The 14,623-nt window shown below is 65.9% G+C and overlaps 2 protein-coding genes across 2 annotated transcripts in view; both read left to right on the top strand.

The window, feature by feature from the left end:
• Positions 1-14,623, top strand: part of KMT2C (lysine methyltransferase 2C) — a 184,786-nt gene that overhangs the window by 168,669 nt on the left and 1,494 nt on the right. The window contains 13 exon segments of the mRNA XM_056134804.1: positions 2,268-2,480; positions 2,951-3,115; positions 4,247-4,391; positions 4,498-4,645; positions 6,346-6,524; positions 6,611-6,741; positions 7,108-7,357; positions 8,722-8,861; positions 9,028-9,135; positions 10,159-11,275; positions 12,097-12,233; positions 13,245-13,387; positions 13,497-13,665. Of these exon segments, the coding sequence (XP_055990779.1) occupies positions 2,268-2,480; positions 2,951-3,115; positions 4,247-4,391; positions 4,498-4,645; positions 6,346-6,524; positions 6,611-6,741; positions 7,108-7,357; positions 8,722-8,861; positions 9,028-9,135; positions 10,159-11,275; positions 12,097-12,233; positions 13,245-13,387; positions 13,497-13,665 (3,045 nt within the window).
• The window catches only part of RHEB (Ras homolog, mTORC1 binding), a 239,322-nt gene continuing 234,202 nt past the window's right edge, over positions 9,504-14,623 (top strand). Inside the window, exon 1 of the mRNA XM_056134802.1 lies at positions 9,504-9,508. The gene's annotated coding sequence lies outside the window, so the exon portion shown is untranslated. The remainder of the gene's footprint in view (positions 9,509-14,623) is intronic.

The following is a 14,623-nucleotide window of genomic DNA, read 5'->3' as shown; positions in this document are numbered from 1 at the left end:
CTCGGGGATGGCGGGCCCCCTGGAGAGCCACGGAAGGCCGGGGCGTCAGGGTTGGACAGATGGTCCCGCCGGTTCCCTCCGAGCGGAGGTTCTGGCGCCTTCACGGAGTCAGACCTTTCTTCAGGGCGTCAGGTTGGACGTTCGGATTCTCAGGGTTTAGACGGAGCAGGTGATGAGCCGTGGTGTGGGCCACGCGTGCAGTTTCAGGCGTGACGCGCCCATTGGTCTGGCGCGCGTTGGCCGAGTCTGTCTCCTCCGACCGTGGGTGGGCAGTGCGCGCGGTGGCCTTCACTCTCAGTTCAGGGGTCTGACGTTCCAGACACGTTTCTTGCCGGCGGGCCGAGGGTCAGGCCTTCCTCCTCTCCTCCTGACCCTCGTGACGTCACATCCCTTGAAAGGCCTCGGGTGCCTGGTTTGGGGGGCAGTGCCCTCCCGCCCTGTGTCCTTCCTCTTCGCCCCTTTCCGCCGTGCGGCTGCCTGTCCCGCTTCTCCTCTGACCGGTTCTCTCTGTTCGTTGGGCGTTGGGTTGGGTCTGGGGGCCACCCCCAGTGGCGTTCGGCCTTTGAGTTCTCTCTGACCCGAACCAGGGTTTTCTCTATCCTGGAAAAAAAATAAAACTGAATGAATGTGGGAGTGGGGAGTCCAGAGTGATAGCACAGTGGGAGGGCGGGGGCCCCACGTGTGACCGACCTGGGTTCGATCCCCGGCGTCCCATAGGGTCCCTGGGCGCAGAGCCAGGAGCCACCCACGAGCAGCGCCGGGTGTGACTCATAAAGCAAATGAATGAAAAATGAGAAACAGAAAAAGGGGCTCGAGAGGTAACACGGTGGTGAGGCTCTTGCATTGTACACGGCCAGACAGGGCCCGCCGACGGCCCCCTGAGCACCGCCGTGTGTGACTTAATAAGAAAAAGGGAAAAAAAAATCTGCCGTGATATGCAGCTGTTTCTCTTAGCTCAGCCGTGTGTGCGTGCAGTGGTGCAGTGACCCCGCGTAGCCCCATGACCCTGCCCCCGGCCCCTTGCTCGGCCTGCTAAGTCAGGGGAGGAGGCCTCTGGGCTGTGGTCCGGTCCAGACCCCGGCACTCTGGAAGGCTGCTGCCTCCCAGCTGACTCAGAAAAGGGGCATTTCTGGCCAGTGACTGTGTCCCCCCACCCCCAGGTTATGATGGTGCTCAGCCCCCCCACCCCACCCCCAAGTGCTGACTGCCAGTCTGCTTACCTGCCTCTGCCTTGCAGCCCTCCCGGCCCTTGGGAGATGCCACGTTTTACCCCCCTAGCCTGGCCGGAAGCGACTGCCTTCAGGGTTCCAGGGCACTGATGCCTTAAACAGTGCCCAAGCATCACTACCCAGATCCTGAAGACGGTGCCTTAAAACCCTTCTCGGGGCGCAGCCTTTTGCTCCCGGAGGCCGGCCCCTCGTCTGTCTGTCTTACTCGGCCTCCTCCCGGGCTGCACACTCCCTCGAGGTCTGTGCCTGCAGGCAGGCTCTGCCAACCCTGCGGGGGCCCCAGAGGACACAGCACCTCTGTGGGCCGGGACATTTGCACCATGTACCTTGCCCTGTCCGCACCTCGTTAGCTGCAAGGGTGGTCTGTGTTCCCGAGGCCCCTTTCCTCGACTTTGAGTCTGTCGAGTTCCCGGCCAGCTGGGTGTGCGACCCGTCCTCCACTGGTCAGCCTGAGGCTTAGCGGTTCCTCCCGGCTAAGCTGTGGGACTCTTCGGAGCTTGTAAGTTCTTTCTCTCTGTTTGTTTGGGGTGGGGGGGCTTCGCCTGACTGTGCTCAGGAATTGCTCCGGTTGGTTCTCGGGGGACGACGTGGGATGATGGGGTAGAGCCCCGGTCGGCCACACTCCCGCCCGGCTGTGCCGTCTCTAGCCGCCCCCCCCCCCCCCCCCGCAGAGTTTATGTCTTCGTCGTAGTTTTTCCTGTCCCTTCCTCCCCGCCCCCTTTCTTGGTTGGGTTTTGGGGCTGGGCATCGCACTGGCCACGTGCAAGGCAAGCGCCGGCTCGCTCTCTCTCTCTCTCTGGCCCCTCTGTTTTGTTCTCGGCCGTGCCATGCCCCTCCCGAACCCCCTGCCGCGGCGTGGCCGGCGCGGGGAGGCTGCTGCCTCCGGGCCCCAGCTCGTCAGCTCTGTGCCTGCCGCCAGCCGTGTCCCCCTCCCGGCCCCCGGTCCCTCTGCCGCCCCGCCCCGCTGGCCGGCGCTGTCGGCCGGGTGGGGCAGTGTCCGCGGCGGCCTCTCACTCTCGCCCTCTCCCGTTGCCTCAGCCGACTCTGGGGGCGCCGCTGCGAGCGGGGTTCGGATGCGGCAGCGGCCCGTTGCCCAAAGCAGATGGCGGATGCGAAAGCAGGAGACAGCGCAGCAAACGCACCCCGAGGACCGGGGAGAAGGCAGCGCCCCGCTCCAAGAGACGGAAAAAGGAGGAGGAGGAGAAGCAGGCCGTGTACCCCGGCACCGGCGGCTTCGCCCACTTGAAACAGGTGAGCGGGTGGCCCCTCGCAGCCCCTGCCCCGGGGAGGCCCGGAGGGGCGGTGCCAGGCCACCTCCCAGCAGTCTTTGGTGCCGCCAGTTTTTGAGAGAGTCGCAGGGACAGGAACCGTCTCGGGAGCCCCCTTGCAAGCAGGAGGGGCGCCCGTGACCCCTCCCCCGCCCCTTGTTGGCACCCAGGGCTTGGGGCCCAGCTGCTCCCGCAGCGGCCTCGTGCCGCGTGGTCCCGGCCCCACGGAGCAAGGATGACCCGGGTTCTCGCCAGACGCCTGCAGTGTCACTGAGCCCCAGAAGGCTCGGTAGTAGAGGGACCTCCGCCCCGCCCCCTCTGGCCCCCAGCAGTCGCTCTGGAGTTTCGAAGTGCCGTTTCCTCGGGCCTGACCTGAGGCTGAGGCTCGCCCGCGGGGCTTAGGGAAGTGGCCGGTGCCGGTGTCCTGTCCTCACTCTCGCTGTTCTCCGATAGCAGCTCTCTCTGCTCCCGCTAATGGAGCCCGTGATCGGCGTGAACTTGGCGCACTTTCTCCCCTATGGCAGTGGCCAGTTCCCCCGCGGCACTCGGCTCCTCGGGGCTTTCGGCAGCGGCACCCTTGACGGGGTCTCCGATTACTATGCTCAGTTGGTCCACAAGGTACGTGTCGCGGGCGCGCGGCCAGTCTCTGCCGCCGCCTCCGTCTCGGTAGCGCCGTGTCTCGTGTCCCGTCTCTTCTTCCAAGGGTCCTGAGCTGAGCTTTAGCGCGGCCGAGAGGCTGGAGTCCGCTAGGGGAAGCGCTTCTGACTTGAGTCTGTTTTTTTTTGTGCGGGCCAGAATGCAGGCTGTAAGACGCTTGCGCTCATTTCAGCACGTCCACGTCCACAGCTTTTGTTCACTCTTCAAGTGACTCTAAACCGATCGCGGGGAGTAAGACTGGAAATGTGCCGGGGCGTTTAGCCTGAGAAACGGAACACAATGGTTAAGAAAGCGTACTCTGTCTCACATGGTCACGTCCGGGATGGTCGTGTTAGTGCTTCGGACAGTCTTGGGACTGTCTCATTAGACAGACCTCGTCTTCCATAAAATCATCTTTCGGGCCAAGATGATAAGAACGTCAAGTGTCCCTGAGAGCGGGTCTTCGTCCCAGACTCATTCTCGCGAGGTGCCTCTGCCGGCCTCGCTCCCGTGAGGGCCTGCATCCGGCCCCGGCCGCCTGGCCTGGCCTAGGACCTGGGGGTCTGGCATCTGGGCCGTGTGTTGCACTTAGAGTCTCTCTCGCGCTGGGCCCGGCCTCCCGCAATGTGGAGTGACTCTCGGGGCTCGGGCAGGCCGTTGGGTTGCCGCGTGAGGCTGCTCTCGGCGGCTGTGAGGTCAGGAGCTGAGCCAGCGGCTCTGCTTCCCTTCAGCAAATGACTCCGAAAGGTCGTTTCCAGACCGACACATGCGTGTTTGGGCGTGTGGCGGGGAAGGCGGCCTGGAACGTGGCTGCCCTGGGTTCAGTCCCCAGCGTCCCTCCCGGTCCCCCGCGCCCCACCAGGAGTGATCCCTGAGTCCCCGAGTGCAGAGCCAGGAGTGAGTCCTGAGCACCGCCGGGTGTGGCCCAAAACCCAAATCTATTTTTAAAAGCCTCCCCCGTTTTGGGGGTGCATCTTGGGTGCCGCTGCTGCGTCTGGCTGCGTGGCCACGGCCACGCGCCCGGGTGCCGGGCACGCACAGGGCTAAGTTGTAGCAAGGTCATTGCGTGTTTGCTCAGTAGCATATAATTAAACGTTTTTTGATCTCCTGCAGCAGAATAATCTAAGTAATCCTCCAACACCCCCTGCCTCTCTTCCTCCTACACCACCACCTCCTCTGGCTTGTCAGAAGATGGCAAATGGTTTTGCGACGACTGAAGAGCTCGCGGGGAAAGCCGGTGTGCTCGCCAGCCACGAAGGTACGTGCCCCCCCCCCCCCCGAGCCTGCCCCCGGGACCCCCCGCCAGCTGCCACGTCTCGCCGCCCCCGTCCTCACCGAGCGTCTCTGGTTTTGTGCTTCCCTAGTTGCCAAAAGCCTCGGCCCGAAGCCCTTCCCGCTGCCGTTCAGGCCCCACGAGGACCCGCTGGCCAGAGCCATTGCGCAGGGCCCGAAGGCGGTCGACGTCCCGGCCTCGCTTCCGACCCCGCCCCACAACAACCAGGAGGAGCTAAGGTCAGGTTCCCTCTCCAGACTGGCCGCTTCGGGGCGCACACACTTCGGCAGTGGGTCGTGGCACCAGCTCAGTGGGGGAGGGTCTGCGCATCCTGGTGGCTGCGCTCCGGGGGAGGGGGGGTCACGGCGCTCGCGTGCCACTCTGCACGCGGGGCACGTCCTGCCTGGCCCGTGGCCGTGCTGGTGAGTGCTTGTGCTTCTGCGCTTCGGCCGGAAGCATGGCCTGTGTTCCCGCTTCCTTCACGCTCTAAAGCGTGTCAGGGTGGGGCCATTGCCCTGCTCCCCGAGTTCAATCCCTGGCATCCCACATGACCCCCTGAGCATCGCTGGGTGTGACCCAAAACGAAAAGAGGGATCGCTGAGAGCAGAGTCCTTAGGAAAACCCGCCAGGAACTGTCTCTTCGGCTCTGGCTGTATTTTGCTCCCCACTGGTGGTGCTCAGGGCTTGCTCCTGGTTCTGAGCTCAGGGGTCACTCTGGTCGGGCCCAGGGGACCACGATGAGGCGCTGTGCACTGAATCCAGGCTGGCCATATGCAAGGCAAGTCCCCGTCCCCGTCCCAGCCCCAAAATGTGCCTCTGCTTATGTGTCTACGTAGCTTATTGTCGGTCAGAACGGCATGTCAAATATGGAAGGCGGGGCAGACTGACGGGCCAACTTGCCCTGCATGCAGCCCACCCGGGTTCGATCCCCAGCGCCATCCGTGCACCACGTATGGTCCCCTGGCCCATCAGAAGTGACCCCTGAGCACTGTAAGGTGTTGCCCCCAAATGTACATTCATTTTCATTTCATCATCCTGTTATTCGTCGATTGCCTCGAGCAGGCCCCAGTAACGTCTCTTTCATCCTAGCCCTGAGATTATATTCAAGGCTCTTTAGGAGAATGAGACCCATCATTCAAATGTACATTGAAGGAACAAAATGCCTTGAACCGCGTTCCTCTCAGTGTTGCCGGGTCGTGTTTGAGTTTCTCTGTGCTATGGGCTCACTGAGCAGCGCACAAGTAGCTACAGAAGTAGGGAGACTCCTCCCTGCTAAATGTTTCAGAGACACTGAGGAGAATTCGGGGCTTAAGATTCTGGTCTTGGGGCTGGAGCGATAGCACAGCCAGGAGGGCATTTGCCTTGCACACAGCCAACCCGGGTTCGATTCCCAGCATCCCATAGGGTCCCCTGAGCACCGCCAGGAGCAATTCCTGAGCGCAGAGCCAGGAGTAACTCCTGTGCGTCGCCAGGTGTGACCCCAAAAAAAAGATTCTGGCCTTGTAGGCAGCCGAGCCTGGCTGGGTCCCTGAGCACAGCAGGATGGCCATCCCGGCCCTGCGCCATGCCTCTGGGCGGCCAGGCTGCCGCCGCCGCTGCCAAGAGGGAGCCGGAGCCCGACGTTGAGCTCCGAGTTCCCTCCTGGAGCGGGAGGACGAGGAGGAGAGTGAGTCTCCCAGATCTGGGGTCCAGGCCCGGCCATTTGAGGCTGGGAGCTGGCTGGTGGCGGCCAGCTGCCCCCTGCTGAGCCCAGCCTGCCCAAAGCAGGCGTCCTTAGCTCCCGAGGCGGGGCGGGGCCTGCCCGGTGCCGTCTGACTGACCCGTCCCAAGGCAGTGGCTGGCCGGCGCCGCCGAGCCCTTGGGGAGCTGCCCGTGTGCCCCCACGTGGCCGGGCCCCTCGCCCGGGCAGGGCCTGACATGCTGCCCGTGTTCCCCCCAGGCTGCACGATCACGGCAGCGAGCGGGACAGCCCCGACAGCTTCGTCCCCTCCTCGTCCCCCGAGAGCGTCGTGGGCGCGGAGCTGAGCAGGTTCCCCGACCTGTCCCTGGTGAAGCAGGAGCCGGTGGAGCCGGTGCCGTCGCCCATCATCCCTCTGCTCCCCAGCAGCGCCGGCAGAGGTAGGCGGGCCGGGCCCGGCGGGGGGGGGGCGCTCTCCCCGCGGCCCCCCCTCACCTCCCTCTCCCGCCCCCTCTCCACGCCGCAGACGCCAGGAGGGACGGCATCAAGGCCGAGCCGGGCACGTTCTTTTTCACGCCACCGTTCGGTGCGTCCCCCAACGGCCCCAGGTCGGGCCTGATTTCTGTAGCGATCACCCTGCATCCTACAGCTGCTGAGGTAAGGGGCGTCGTCCGCGGGCCGGGCGGGGGGAGGCAGGGGTGCGGCCGCTCCTGCTGGGCTCCCTGCAGGCCCCGGAGTGGGCTGCCGGCTCCTCTGCCCGGGCCGGGAACCAGCCTGGCCCCGGCCCCGTAGAAAATCAGTGACAAGGAGCTTTCTCGGCACCCAGAGTTCTACAGGGGCTGGGAAAATGACCCGAGGGGCCGGGCACAGGCTCGGCGTGCTCACTCTCCCCCAGACAGACAGACGGACAGACAGACAGAGCCGGAGTGCTCCCTGCTTGGCCAGAGCACTGCTGGGGAGCCCGTGCCCCGCGGCTCCGTTGCCCGGGCCCTGGGCTGACGCCGGCTCCGCCTTCCCTTCCAGAACATTAGCAGTGTTGTGGCTGCATTTTCCGACCTTCTCCACGTCCGCGTCCCTCACAGTTACGAGGTTAGTAGTGCTCCAGATGTTCCATCCGTGGGTTTGGTCAGTGGCCACAGAGTAAACCCAGGTATGGAGTATCGACAGCATTTATTTCTTCGTGGGCCTCCACCAGGACCGGCACACCCTCCCCGGTTAGCGAGCGCTTACCGGCTGAAGCCGCCTAGTGGCTCGCTGCCTCCAGCCAGCAACGGTGAGCTAGTTTCCGTCCTCCCCCACGGCCCTCGCTCCCACTCACGCTTCCTCTCTCCGGCCGCCTTGGTCCTCCTGCCGCCGCTCGTGTCCGCGGTCCGTCCTGAGGGCCCACGGCTCCCCGCGCTTCCGGCGAAGACGGCGTGGGGCGCGCCCGGCCTGGCCGGCCCCTGCCCGAGGCCCCTCCTCCGCTCTGACCCCTCCGACCCCTCCACTCCTCACCGCCCCTCCCCGCCCCCTGCTCGTCTTGTCTCTGCTCTGGGCCCCCGTGGACAGGGCCTCCCCTTCTTGCGCGTTGGACTTCCTCCTGGGAGTTTCCACTGGGCTCTGCGTCCCTCATGCCCTCGTGGCCTGTCGTGGCCGGTGCTGTCCAGCCACGCTGCCCCCGTTCTCCTCGCTGCCTCTTTGGGCCTCCCCCCTCTCTCTCTCTGACTTCTCCTGTCCTGAGACTCGCCCCTGCCTCGGCTCCTCGGTGAAACTCTGTGTTCCTTAACCCTCGAGGGGAAGCAGATGCCCCCGCCCACGCGAGACGAGACGACCCGACCGACCGCACACAGAGGGCCTGTGGCTCCCGTGGCCGTCAGACACTAACCGACAATGGTCACCTCGTGGCCATCAGATGACACTGACAGTGTTGGCAGCATGGCTGTCAGATGACATTGACCAACAGTGGTGACCATGTGGCCATCAGACACTGACCAACAGTGGTCACCTCGTGGCCGTCAGTTGACATTGACCGACAGTGTTGGCAACGTGGCTTGTCAGATGACTTTGACCGACAGTGTTGGCAGCGTGGCCGTCAGACACTGACCGACAGTGGTCACCGCGTGGCCGTCAGATGACATTGACAATGTTGGCAGCGTGGCCGTCAGACACTGACCGACAGTGGTGCCCACGTGGCTGTCAGATGACACTAACCGACAGTGGTGACCTCATGGCCATCAGACACGCTGACCGACACTGGTGGCTCCTATGACCGTCAGACACGCTGACCGACAGTGGTCACCTCGTGGCCATCAGATGACATTGACAGTGTGGCAGCGTGGCCATCAGACACTGACCGACAGTGGTGCCCACGTGGCTGTCAGATGATACTAACCAACAGCGGTGACCTCATGGCCATCAGACAACACTGACCGACAGCGTGGTCGGGTCCCTTCGGCCGTGCTAACTGCCGGCCCGTTTCTGGGCTTTCGGGGATCCGGCGTGTTTATTTGTGCGCACCCCGGTGCCAGGCACGCACGTGACGGGTGGCCTGTGACCCTTGCTGTGCAACACCCCTGAGAAGAATGACAGGGCAGACGTGCCATACTGCAGTGGGCGTGGCCGGGCGCAAGGCCTCCTGACGCCAGCCTTTGCCTCTAGGGCTTCCCGCCTGCAAGGACCCAGTGCCCGGTGCCCTGGACAGTGCGGGCCCCCGGCCCCAGTGGTGCTGCCATTGCAGAGTGGTGATCCTCGGGAGCGGGGTGCGCAAGTCCCCCCGGGACCTGACCTTCCTGAGCAAGGTGCGTGCGGCTCCCGCCCCCGGGCCAGCTGGGGGCGGGCCACAGGGCTCCGGCCGGGACCGTGTCCCGGATACGGACACTGGGTCCTTCGTGGTCTGAATAGACGCGAAGGCGCGTTGGGGGCCAGTCACTGCGGCTCTCCCAACACGCCTCCCTCTGCCGGCAGGAGGCTCGGGAAGGCGCCAGCCGGGTAGAGAAGGACGTGGTCTTTTGCAGCAACAACTGCTTTCTCCTCTATTCCTCAACTGCACAAGCACAGAACTCGGAGAGCAAGGTAGGCGCCACCACCCCCGTCCCCGCGCTGCAGCCGCGTCCCGGTCCAGATGCCCCAGGGAGCGTTGCTGCCACTCCGTCGGTCTCTGCCACGGGACTTCTCGAGCCGAGACAGGAAGCACCCCCCACCCCCGCCCTCTCTGCGGCCCTCAGGGACCCTGCTGGCTGTCCAGCACCGTGGAGGGTCCCGACCTATCTGTAGTGACCGGGTCTGGCCCCGTCTCCGCCCCTCAGCCCTGCATGTGGACCCCAGGGAGTGAGATGCTAGCCTGGCCTTGGGGCCCGGGGCCTGGGCTGACTCCCGGGCTCAAGCACGTGCGTCTCAGTGTCTGGGCAGTGGGGACAAGCCCCAGCTCTCCCCGAGCCGGGCCGAGTGGTCAGCAGTGGCCTCTGGACCATCCTGGGCAAGGCCCGACCACCAAAGATGAGAAATCCTCTCACGGGGGGGTGGCGGCCTCTGTGCAGGTGGCTGAAGGGAGCTAGGGTGCCCGTTGGGGACTCGTTTGTTCCCTGCTATGTCCTGAGAGGGAGAGGGTGGAGGCCCTTCTCTCACCCGAGCATCCCCGGGAAAGCGGGGACGGAGCCAAGGGCCCGAGGCGGGCTTCCGGGGGGCTGTGCTTTGCTGGGGTGCCTACCGACCTCCGCCACGCCCCGGAGCCGGCTCCGTCAGGCTGTGGGGCGCTCCAGCCTCGGTTCTGTTGGCACTAATCACTGGGGCACTTGGCACCCAGCCTCTCGGCGGCGGCTGCCCAGGGAAAGCTCCGGCTTGGGCCAGCGCCGGCTGTCTGTCTCTGAGCACTGCGGGAGCAAGTTGCTCCCGGGTTCATGTTTTGGTGCTCTTCGTGCAGGGGGCAGCCCTGGAATCAGCCCCTGAGCACTGCCAGAGCGAGTCACCCCTGGGTTCATATGTCAGTGCTCTTCGTGTAGGGGGCAGCCCTGGGATTGGCCCCCGAGCACTGCAGGAGCGAGTCCCCACACACACACACACACACCCCGGGCTCACGAGTCCGCGCTCTCCGTGCAGGCCGGCAGCCCGCTGCTCCCGCCATCGCCGCTGCGGGAGGCCCCGGCCCGGTCCTGCCACCGCTACAGCGCCCACGTCTCGGCCCTGGACGTGCACTGTCTCCCGCGGCTCCCGGCCAGCGCCTCGCCGCCCGCCTCGCCGCCCCTCGCCTTCCCGCCGGCCTTCCAGGCGGCCCGCGTGGAGGCCAAGCCCGACGAGCTGAAGGTGACGGTGAAGCTGAAGCCGCGCCTGCGGGCCGTGCCGGGCCTGGACGACTGCCGGCCGCTGAGCAAGCGCTGGCGCGGCCTGAAGTGGCGCAAGTGGAGCCTGCACATCGTCATCCCCAAGGGCTCGTTCACGCCGCCCGGCGAGGAGGAGATCGACGCCTTCCTGCAGCGGCTGGGCGCCTCGCTCAAGCCCGACCCCGCGCCCCGCGACCACCGCAAGTGCTGCTTCTGCCACGAGGAGGGCGACGGGCTGACGGACGGGCCCGCGCGGCTGCTCAACCTGGACCTGGACCTGTGGGTGCACCTCAACTGCGCGCTCTGGTCCACGGAGGTGTACGAGACGCAGGCGGGCGCCCTCATGAACGTGGAGCTGGCGCTGCGGCGCGGCCTCCAGATGCGCTGCGTCTGCTGCCACCGCACGGGCGCCACCAGCGGCTGCCACCGCTTCCGCTGCGCCAACGTCTACCACTTCACCTGCGCGCTCAAGGCCCAGTGCATGTTCTTCAAGGACAAGACGATGCTGTGCCCGGCGCACCGGCCCAAGGGCGTGCACGAGCAGGAGCTGAGCCACTTCGCCGTCTTCCGGCGCGTGTACGTGCAGCGCGACGAGGTCCGCCAGGTGGCCAGCGTGGTGCAGCGCGGGGAGCGCGAGCACACCTTCCGCGTGGGCAGCCTCATCTTCCACGCCATCGGGCAGCTGCTGCCGCAGCACATGCCGGCCTTCCACTCGCCCAAGGCGCTCTTCCCCGTGGGCTACGAGGCCAGCCGCCTGTACTGGAGCACGCGCCACGCGCACCGCCGCTGCCGCTACCTCTGCTCCATCGAGGAGAAGGACGGCCGGCCCGTCTTCGTCATCCGCGTGCTGGAGCAGGGCCACGAGGACCTCGTGCTCAGCGACAGCTCGCCCAAAGGTGCGGGCCGCGGGCGGGCCGTGGGGGGGCGGGGGGCAGGGCCCCGGGGTCACCGCCTCCCCCGCGGTCTCGGCACGAGGGCGTTTAAAAGCCCTCGTCGACCAGTGGAGAGTCGGTGGGCGTGAACCCCGCGCCATGGGGGCTGGGGGGCGCTCCCTGCGGTTCCCCAGCTCCGCCAGCAGTGGCCGCCGGGGACCGCCAGGTGTGGCCCCCAGACAGAAGTTGAAAGGGAGCCGTGAGGTGTTAGTTCTTGTATGCATTTCGCGGCACCCAAAGCTCTCTCCCGCTTCTCCTGTTTGATGTCCTTTTCAAATAGTGGCGGCAGCTGCCCCGGCCGCGGTTGGGGGCACGAGGGCCAGGCCCGGCGGTGCCGTAGGGACCGTGTCGCACTGGGTCACCAGGCGGCCGCACACAGAGCGCATTCTTCCCGCCCTGGTGTCCAGCGCCGCGTTACTGCCTGTACCAAACCGGAGGGCCTGTGGCCTGCCCCTTTGCAGGCTGCGCTCAGACCTGGGGTCTTCGCTCTGGGTCAGGGGCTTAGGGCGGGATGGGGGCGCCATCGGCTGTTTGGGGACCACCAGGTCCGTGCCTGTGGGGCGGGTCCTTGGAGGGCTGGGGGTGGCACTCAGGGCTGCCTTGTGCCTGCACTGTCCACTGCAGCCCCGGGAGCTGCCCCCGACCCCTGTCCTGCTCTCCCGGCACTGAACCTCGTTGGCCCCTCGAGCTTAGCCAAGTCAGAGGCAGACGCCAAGGAGGGATCGGGAGGGAGCAGAGGCGCCCGCCGCACCCCCGGACAGCCTGACAGCCCCGTGTGCTCGCAGGCGTCTGGGACAAGATTCTGGAGCCCGTGGCGTCTGTGCGGAAGCACTCGGAGATGCTGCAGCTGTTTCCCGCCTACCTCAAAGGGGAGGACCTCTTCGGCCTGACCGTGTCCGCGGTGGCCCGGATCGCGGAGTCGGTGAGTTCCGACCAGCGTGCTTGCGAGGGGCAGGCCTGTGGCCCCCGGCGTGTGCCTGGCCCTGCTGTCCAAGGGTGGAGGGGCCCAGCCCTGCCCAGCCATGAGGGCGGAGGGTCCTGGCCATCCCGTGAGACGACAAGAAGCATTTGACAGAACCTGGCCTTTGGCAGAGTGCGAGTGTGGGGCCTTTCCACAGGACTAGGGACTAGGAAGGCGGTCTGGCCCAACGTGCCCTTGGCCGGGCCGCCTCAGCCACACAGCTGCCTGGGGCCGCCCGAAACTGCCGGGAAATGAGTGTCCGTCCCCCGTCCCCGTCTCCGTGGTCCGTGGGTGCTCAGTTTGCAGACCTCTTACATGCCCGGGGCTGCAGAGAAACTTCTCGAGAGCAGGGGGTAGGGCGTGGAAGCCAGTGGGCTGCGCCCTCAGCCTTCTCGGTGCCCCTGGCCGTGGGCAGGACACCACGGGCCCTGCCAGAGGGTCCCCCACCCAAAGAGGAGCCAGGGACTGTCCTCCCACCCTCAGCATGCGGGCACCTTGGACTGTCCACCCACCCCGAGCGTGTGGGCCTCTTGGGCACCATCTGGCCGCCCCAGTGACCCCGTGCTCAGGGTCTGCGTGTGTCAGGGATGAGGGGGGCAGGGTCTGCACAGGACACGCCCGACCCCCTCCCTGTCCCTCTGATGTGTCAGTGTGACGAGGGGAAGGTGCAGGTGGGGGTTTCCTGCATCGTCCTGGGACGGAGCCCAGGCCTCCCACGAGCAGGGCAGGTGCCGTCCCCGAGCTGTGCACGCACACATGTGCACTCACACATGCACACGCACCCACACGCATGCACATATACCCATGTGCGTGTGCGCCTGCGCGCACACACGCACCCAGCAGAATCCACCTCTTCGCGGGGCGGTGCCCCCAGACCTGTCCGTAAAACTCCTCCTGGCAGTGGGCCGGGGGCTGAAGCGCGCGCAGGGCCCCGCGGCTGACCCCGTCCGTCCGTCCGTCTGTCTGCCCCAGCTGCCGGGCGTGGAGGCGTGTGAGAACTACACCTTCCGCTATGGCCGGAACCCGCTCATGGAGCTGCCACTCGCCGTGAACCCCACGGGCTGCGCCCGCTCGGAGCCCAAGATGAGCGCCCACGTCAAGAGGTTCGTGTTAAGGTATTCTGCCTCACCTCCCGCAGCGGAGGCTCTGCCCCACCCGGCCGCGCCCACCCGCCGCCCCGGGGCCTTCAGGGTCGCTCTGTCTCCCCGCCCTCCGCTGCCACAGGCCGCACACGCTCAACAGCACCAGCACCTCCAAGTCCTTCCAGAGCACCGTCACCGGGGAGCTGAGCGCGCCCTACAGCAAGCAGTTCGTGCACTCCAAGTCGTCGCAGTATCGCAGGATGAAGAGCGAGTGGAAGTCCAACGTGTACCTGGCCCGCTCGCGCATCCAGGTGAGCCAGGAGTGGCCGCGGGGGTGACCGCGGGCGCTTTCCGGGACAGCCGGCGTCGCGGGCTTCTGTTTGTCGTCAGCAAAGACAGTTTAGTGTCTGGGGGGGGCACCGCGAGAGGCTCCTGCATGTCAGGCCACCCATGTCCACCCTCCCCGTCCACTCTGAGCCTGACCCGTGTCCACCCTCCCCGTCCACTCCGAGCCTGACCCGTGTCCACCTTCAATGTCCTGACCCGTGTCCACCCTCCCCGTCCACTCCGAGCCTGACCCGTGTCCACCTTCAATGTCCTGACCCGTGTCCACCTTCGATGTCCTGACCCGTGTCCACCCTCCCCGTCCACTCTGAGCCTGACCCGTGTCCACCTTCGATGTCTTGACCCGTGTCCACCCTCCCCGTCCACTCTGAGCCAGACCCGTGTCCACCTTCGATGTCTTGACTCATGTCCACCTCCTCGTCCACTCCGAGCCTGACCTATGTTCACCTTCTTGTCCAGTGAAGGGCCTGGGCATTGCCCGCAGGCATGGGCGTGACCCGCCGGCCCTCGGTGGGGAATAGTCCCTGGACTGTGACGTGACACTCACCGTGACATGACAGTGACACTGGCTCTCCCGCCTCTGCACAGAGTGGTGCTGCCCACCACTGGGCCATGTGCCCGAGGGCTGCTCTCTGGCCGCCCCAGGGTGCAGCTGAGGGGAACCGCCCCCCCCCCCATGCCTCCAGCTCTCCTGCGAGTGGGCTTTGCCCTCCTCCCCTGCACGTGGGCCCCAGCCTGCGTGTGATGCGGTCACTGCCCACGGGGTTGTGTCCCCGCGTGTCTCAGTAGCTGCTGACACGGAAACGTGTGCCCATATTGAAGTGTGCTTTCCTTTTTTGTTTGTTTTGGGTCACACCTGGCAACGCACAGGGATTACTCCTGTCTCTGCACTCAGGAGTTTATTCCTGGCGGTGCTCAGGGGAC

Source organism: Sorex fumeus, unplaced genomic scaffold (genome assembly GCF_029834395.1).
Source record: "Sorex fumeus unplaced genomic scaffold, SorFum_2.1 ptg000107l, whole genome shotgun sequence".
Lineage (NCBI taxonomy): Eukaryota > Metazoa > Chordata > Mammalia > Eulipotyphla > Soricidae > Sorex > Sorex fumeus.
Note: the sequence above shows the minus strand (reverse complement) of the source record. Positions and strands in the feature narration are given on the sequence as shown.